The sequence below is a fragment of the Charadrius vociferus genome, unplaced genomic scaffold (assembly GCF_000708025.1).
Source record: "Charadrius vociferus isolate BGI_N301 unplaced genomic scaffold, ASM70802v2 scaffold179, whole genome shotgun sequence".
Classification (NCBI taxonomy): Eukaryota; Metazoa; Chordata; class Aves; order Charadriiformes; family Charadriidae; genus Charadrius; species Charadrius vociferus.
The window spans coordinates 2,635,430-2,642,251 of NW_009650072.1; the positions used below are offsets into that span (position 1 = coordinate 2,635,430).

The 6,822-nt window shown below is 41.5% G+C and overlaps 1 protein-coding gene across 2 annotated transcripts; it reads right to left on the reverse strand.

Annotated features, from left to right (window-relative positions):
- Window positions 1–282: 282 nt before the first annotated feature.
- On the reverse strand, window positions 283–5,421 carry LOC104292600 (L-lactate dehydrogenase A chain). 2 transcript variants are annotated; one of them, XM_009892004.1, is made up of 7 exons: window positions 5,289–5,421; window positions 4,387–4,504; window positions 3,431–3,604; window positions 2,819–2,992; window positions 1,842–1,959; window positions 1,281–1,404; window positions 283–1,109 (listed from the first exon to the last, which is right to left on the reverse strand). In XM_009892004.1, the coding sequence occupies exons 1-7, from the start codon at window positions 5,412–5,414 to the stop codon at window positions 945–947; spliced, it is 999 nt and encodes a 332-aa protein (XP_009890306.1). In that variant the 5' UTR covers window positions 5,415–5,421; the 3' UTR covers window positions 283–944. The 2 variants fall into 2 exon arrangements, with proteins under 2 accessions (XP_009890306.1, XP_009890307.1); XM_009892005.1 differs by lacking the exon at window positions 3,431–3,604 and having other exon boundaries at window positions 5,289–5,418.
- Window positions 5,422–6,822: the final 1,401 nt, after the last annotated feature.

Consider the following 6,822-nt stretch of genomic DNA (forward strand, 5'->3'; position numbering starts at 1 on the left):
CTAAGATAGTGTCAATAGCACCCATTATCTTTGCATTAAGATAGGAATCAAGTTTAAGTTCTGAATATTTAAGTACTCCCACTGCTGTTTTTTCATTCCTACCTTGGGACTGTTAGAAAGTTCACTACATAAATGTCTGGAGCCTACAACAGTAAACATTAGAGGTGAGGTTAGAGATAGCATGACTGAAGAAATAGAGTTGTTTGTTTGATTTAGATGGGTACAAGTAAAGCTGCATTTTGGAGACAAAGCGCTATAAAGAAAGACGAGGAGACAGAAATAAGTTTGTGGTTTATTTGGTATTGGAGCTGGTACTACAGTTGGACAGTCACTGTGTCTTGTTGCATACAGAAACCTTTATTTTTTTTAAATGTGCTCAGGAGACAAACTTACAACTAGGCTGATATAGTACACAAAAATAATGTTCTCTAAAAAAAAAAAAACAACCACACAAAAATTCCAAAGCAGTGTTAGGAAAATACATTTGGACCTACCAACAGTGAAATATTTAAGCTATTCAGCTGGCAGAGAAGGTTGGTCAATGGGCTTGACAATCCTTTAACTGCAAGAAAATAGTCTTTGGTTTCACATTGTGTAATAATTAGTTACTTATTGTTCTGAACCAACATTAAAGAAGATGAGGAAAAGGCAAAGGGTTTTCTAGGCAGTGCTCATTTGAATGCTGGATTTCTTGTCACACCACTTCACTGTACAAGACTGACTAGGTTATCTGGCTCTGGCTAAGAACATGGGTGTCTGAACAGGGGAAAACCCTAGAAGGGTTTCCTGAAGATAGCATTAGGAAACTAATTTGTTCAGATTTCAGCTTTTTGTGTGTTCTAGTTGAGATACATACATTGAAAGATTTGACCTACTTGGAAAGTGCAGCGTAAGACAAGCCACTAAACCCATTAAACCGCAAAGAGTAAACTGCTGGGGTAGATTTAAAACTGTAGTTCCTTCTGGATTCCCCAGAGTGTGTCTGCACTCTTCCTTAATTTGTCTTCTTCCTCGGGTTTTAGGATCATCTTCACTACATCAGTGATGCCACTATTGCCCAGTACACAAGGAACACTTAGAAAGACATCTTCTTTTATTCCATGCATGCCCTGAAAAGTAGGTAAGGATAGTTAGGCTAGAATTTGTGTATGTCTAATATCCTATCAGGAAAACTCAACTAAACTTAGTTGAGCTTAAACTGAAAGTTATCACTGTTCTTCAGCATTCCCAAGGTTTTTAGTTCTCAGTATGACAAAAGTTAGCAAGAATGGGCTGCTCACCTTAACAATTGTAGAGATTGGGTGCACTCTTCGCAAATTCTTCATAATACTTTCAGCTAGATCTGCCACAGAAAGGCCAATAGCCCATGATGTGTACCCCTTCAGCTTGATGACCTCATAGGCACTGCAGAGACAAAGTTACTCATTAAATATTTCAGTTGATGGTACTTGTTTTTTTGAAGTTTGTAAGAAGGGCTTTTGGAAGTGCCCTAAGTTGGAGACATCAGAAGATTAACTGATTTGCTGACAGGACTGAAGTGAACTCAGCAGTGAAGAATGCTATTTCCATTTTACACTGCTCCACACAGTTACACTGAAAACATGGAAGTTAGAACACTTCCCTAATTTGAAGTTCACTAACTATGAAAAATTAACTGCCAAATCTACATTACTATTTAAAATATTTCAGGTTCCCTTATGTCTGCATCTTGACACTTGATTTTGGGCTACTATGGTATTTATGAAACCAGATATGGATAACTGCAGTTCAGAGATGCTCTAGCTCTTCATCATTTGTTCTTGTGTTGGAAAAAAGAGAGAAAAAAAATAATCAGTATTTACCTGTCCACCACTTGCTTATGGACCTCCTTCCAGTGTTCCTTGTCTGCATCAGTTCCCAAGTCTGGATGAAGAGCCTTCAGGGAGACGCCAGCAACATTCACTCCACTCCAGACAGGTACTGAGAGTTGCACAGAGATTAATTATATCACAAGATGAAGAATGTCCCCAGCCATAAGAAAACTTAGTTTTGTCCTCCTCAGATTAACAGTTAACACAAGGTCTAAACTGATTAATCTTCACAGCTGTCACCAATTTAGTTACAACTTTAAATATAGTATGAGCTACGAGGCAAACGTAATTTGTGGGCTAACAACCTAAGAGCATATGAACATCTTCCTTTATGCATGATGTCACAAGGTTTGTATTTACATTTATTAAAGCAAAACACCTAAGCAACATGAACTAAAATGACAGTAACTCTGGATTTTGCAAAGGTTTCTCAAAACAAGAATTGATTCTAAATAAGTCCTCCTGAGTGTCAGGAACCAGACAGTACTGCTGTGGTGCTGCTAGAGGAAGTACAAGTTAAATAAGGAGAAAGTTGCTTTTTCTCCTGTCCTCTACACTTGCCTCTGGACTTCAGTTCCTATATATAGTTCTTGAAGTAATCAAGAGATGCCAGTACCGACAACCAAGTGACTCCCAGTAGACCTAGTAGAGATCTTTGGGAGTCCCTTGCAGAGAACTTTACCCTCTTGCTGCTTCAGTTTGTTTTTTTAGAGAGTTACAGGAACAACTTAGCCTAGAAGTTTTCAGCCTGCTCAGGTTACAGTAATGACCTTTTCCAAGCAGAGTAACTCAGGTCAAATATAGATCATCTAGGGTTACTCTATACAGCAGAAGGTTTAAAGCAGGACTTGCATTCTTAAGGTGCTGCAGTGCAAAGGTTTTTGAGCAATGTTTTACTGTAGCTTTTGGAGATGTTTCTTGGAAAGTATCAGAAAAAGTTCTGTGTAACAGACAGATTTCACCCTTACCACTGGAATCTCCGTGCTCTCCAACAATCCATCCATGGCAGCTCAGAGGATGGATGCCCAGTCTTTCTCCCATAAGGTGGCGGAAACGAGCGGAGTCCAGATTGCAGCCACTGCCGATGACACGGTGTTTAGGAAAGCCACTGATCTTCCAGGCCACATAGGTCAAAATATCCACTGTAAGTAGAACAGAGAGGATAGTAAGTTTGGATAACTAGGATAGTATCTTCCATTCATCTGTAAGGACTTTATCTGCATGCTAGTGATGTGGAATAGAGCACCAAGCAATGCCCATCGCCAGGCCCTGCAGTGGGCTAACATAACGACTTCTTTAAAGGCAGAACAGAGAAGCTGTTTATGCTATGCATGCAATTATCAGCGCCCCTTACTGTGTCCTGTGCTAAAGATCGCTTAAAAGACAACTTGGTTTATTTCTCAGAGGACCAGCTTGCTGAGTGTGGAGAGGGAAGATGAAACTTCTTGCTATGTGGTTATGTGGCATTAAGTATTTTCTAAAAGCCTGTGCTTGGTCATATGAATATACTAATGCTACCTTACTGAAGAAAATGCTGTTCTCTAAGCCAAATCCTCTTATTAAGGCAACACAAGACCAACCTGGGTTTGAGACAATAAGCAGCTTGCAGTCAGGACTGTATTTAACAACATTGGGAATGATGAATTTGAAGATATTCACGTTGCGCTGGACCAAGTTAAGGCGGCTTTCTCCTTCTTGCTGACGGGCACCAGCAGTGACAATGACCAGCTTGGAGTGTGCAGTCACGCTGTAATCTGCAGACAAAAGGCTGTGTCAAACATGACCTCTTTCTACACATGGTTCAGAACAGGGGTTCTCAGTTCCTTTTAGTATTGATATCTAAAATTTTCAAGTTTGAGGGTGTAGAAATTCTCCTGGTAATTGTTACCCTAGACTTTGCTTCTATAGAAATTTATTTTTCTTTTTAAGACTGTGGCTCATTGCCAAAAGTGGCAACCTTAAGGACATAGCAAAGTCTTAGGGTGTAAAATGGGGGCAGTGGTATTCCATACTTCTCAGGCACAGGTGGCTATAGAGGGAGCTGTTGGGACAGCATCCAGTGCAAATGCTGTGTAGAAGAGGAAGAAGCCTTTGTCTGCATAACCTACTACCTGTGGACATTGGAGCTGCAAATTAACTAAAGGTATGAAATGGCTAGCATTTGGCCTAGGCAGGTTGCCAGTAAACTTAAAGCTATCAGACATTTATAGCCAAGAAGTAAGCAGTAATGCATTCAGGGGCTTACTGGCTGGGAAATAAAATTCCCAACAGTGCAGGAGAAATTAATCTTTCTGTGCTGGGTGGCGAACTCTGTAAGAAGATTCCTAGTTGGGCTGGACTTAACAAGGTATATGAAACAGCGTCAGCTGAGTAATATTTCTGTAGCAGCACAAATTAACTGAGCTTTCCTCTTAACAATTAGGATGACAAGCTAACTGCTAGATGTGGATGACCAGTTTGAGATCTGAAGTCAGCTATCTCCATAGTTTGGCTATCTCCATTTGGAAATAACGAGCACATTAGAGCCAATACTTGCCTTTGCCAGAGACAATCTTCGGTGTTCTAAGGAAGAGGCTGCCATGCTGGAGATCTAGCATCTCTCCTCTGAGCTTGTCCTCCACAACATCAACAAGGGCAAGTTCATCAGCTAAGTCCTGCAAGAGACCAAGATTAAATAGTAAGTTTATTACCTCTTTGAGCAAACTATCCAATTTGTAAATTGTTAAGTTACAATTATTTTAAAAGCAGAGATCTACTTAAGAATTTTGCTCATCTGTAACATTTTACTTGTTCTCAAGCAGAGTACTTAAATTAGTCTCCCAGGATATCCACTTTGTGGAGTTAGTTTTGTATTTTTCATATCCACATTCTACGTGGAATAGTACAATTTAGCAGGACAACGATGAAAAAAAATTTAACAGCTGTTCATAAACAACTTATTTTACAGTTAAGAAAAGCAAGCCTGGTGTTAACCACAGCATTTTTGATATGGTAATACAATGAAGAGGACAAGGCATTCAGAATGTCTAGGATCATTTTTTCCCCTGTGCACTCTGCAAAGAATTATTCCATTGCACACTCTGCTTCAAACAAAATGACTCCTCATTTAATCTTTTCGTATGTTTGGAGTGTCAGAGGACTTCTACTTAAATGAGATTCTGCAAGTCATTCAAAGGTAAATGCAGCTCTTAAAAATTATACATAGAACATGTTCTGTCTGATACTGGGGTAAACCTGGTGTACAAGAACTACAGCTATTTGATCTCTTTCAATAGCTTGAAGATTGCAGCTTCACTTCAGTCCCAAACAAAGGCATGTACAACCAAAAGTTCATCTTGTGTGCTAGCCCAGTTAGTCTAATACGGGAGATTACTTTTTGACCCTTTTAGGCCTCTGGTAGTCAAAACTGTGCTGCTTCATCCCAAACTTGACACTTACCTTCATCAGGACGCTGATAGCACAGGCCATTCCAACTGCACCCACACCAACCACACTGATCTTATTGTGGGCATGACTCTGGTCCTGTTTGTGGACATTGTGGATGAGCTGATCCTTGAGAGACATGGTGAACTGCCAAAAGGAAAGCAGTAAATTATTCCTCTAGGCTTTGGAGCTTTTACTGGCACCAGATATTTGTATCAAGAAAGATTTAATTCCAAAATTTAATTCCAGGATGATAGGAAAATGGATACAAATCACATGCCTGAAACATCTCACTACTGCCTGCATGCAGCAAAATGATCAAAAAACTGAATTACTGATGGCAGTGCGCTGTTTTAAGCTCACCATAGCTTTCCCTCAAATACAGCCCGAGAACCATTATATAGCTGGGTGGCACTCCAGCAGCCTTAGTAGAATGTTCTAAATGATCATCCATATTACATTTAGGTACAGGAAGCCATTTTAGTACTTCTAAGCACAGCACAGCCCAGCAATCTCCATTCTACGGCCCTGAAAAACTGGTACTCTGTGCCCTGAAGCATTTCCAGAGCTGAAGTTGTACAACACTTCCGCTCTCCTTAACCACAGTGTGATCCTCAAAGTCAACTTTATGGATTTGTTTTAAAGTGACACTGCCCAATTTTGAATTAAGAGGTCTAGTCCGCTGTTACCGTCTCTCCCACCCTCAGTTTTTTTTTAAGCTACCAGCTGCACAGCAGCCTGGTTTATATAGGTTCTAATCCAACAACCACAGGTGTACTGAAGTGCCATGATGATGATGAGTATTGTGCTTTCAAATGCCATGATGATGATGATGAGTATTGTGCTTTCAACCCACTGTCCCTGCAGAAGCCAACACCATGCTTTCCCAAGCAGCACAGCTTCTGTTTTTCCTGAAGAGCCCAAGGCAGGGGCAGCCTCGCGGATGGATGCATGCATGTATAGACACAACATGGTTCCAGAGTTAGTGCTGAACAGGTAGCAACTGGTTCAGAGCAGGAAAGGCCAGGCAGGGTTGGCAGAGCAGGCAAGGGCTGCGAGTTTGGGGCAGGGGGGAAGAGGAGGGACAGGAAGCCATCAGTGCCCATATTGAGGAAAAGTTAACCACGATGCGTCAGTCTTCATTTGCAGAAGTCTCCTGAAGCGTGGCCCGGTGTAGCACACACTTTGTCCATGTGCCAAGCTCTCCCTTTGCACTATAAGCACTTTAATGCGCAGGGCTGCTGAGGAGCACCCATGCAAAAGCATTTCTCAATGACACTTAATACTGAAAATTATTGTTATTAGAGTGCTATTCCCCTGAAAGAAGCACGTTAGCAAGTAGGTGGCAATATTAACGCTTTATTTCAAACGCAGCCCTGAGCCCACCCTTTGCAGGCTCACCCCCCGCACCCTTCCCAACAGGCAGGTCCCTTGGGGCCACACGCACTTTTACCGCCGATTAGGGAAAGCGAGTTAATTGGGGGGGGCGGGGGGGAAGATGGTGGGGCAACGCAGCGCACAGCAGTCTCAAGGAGGGGAGGGGACGTGA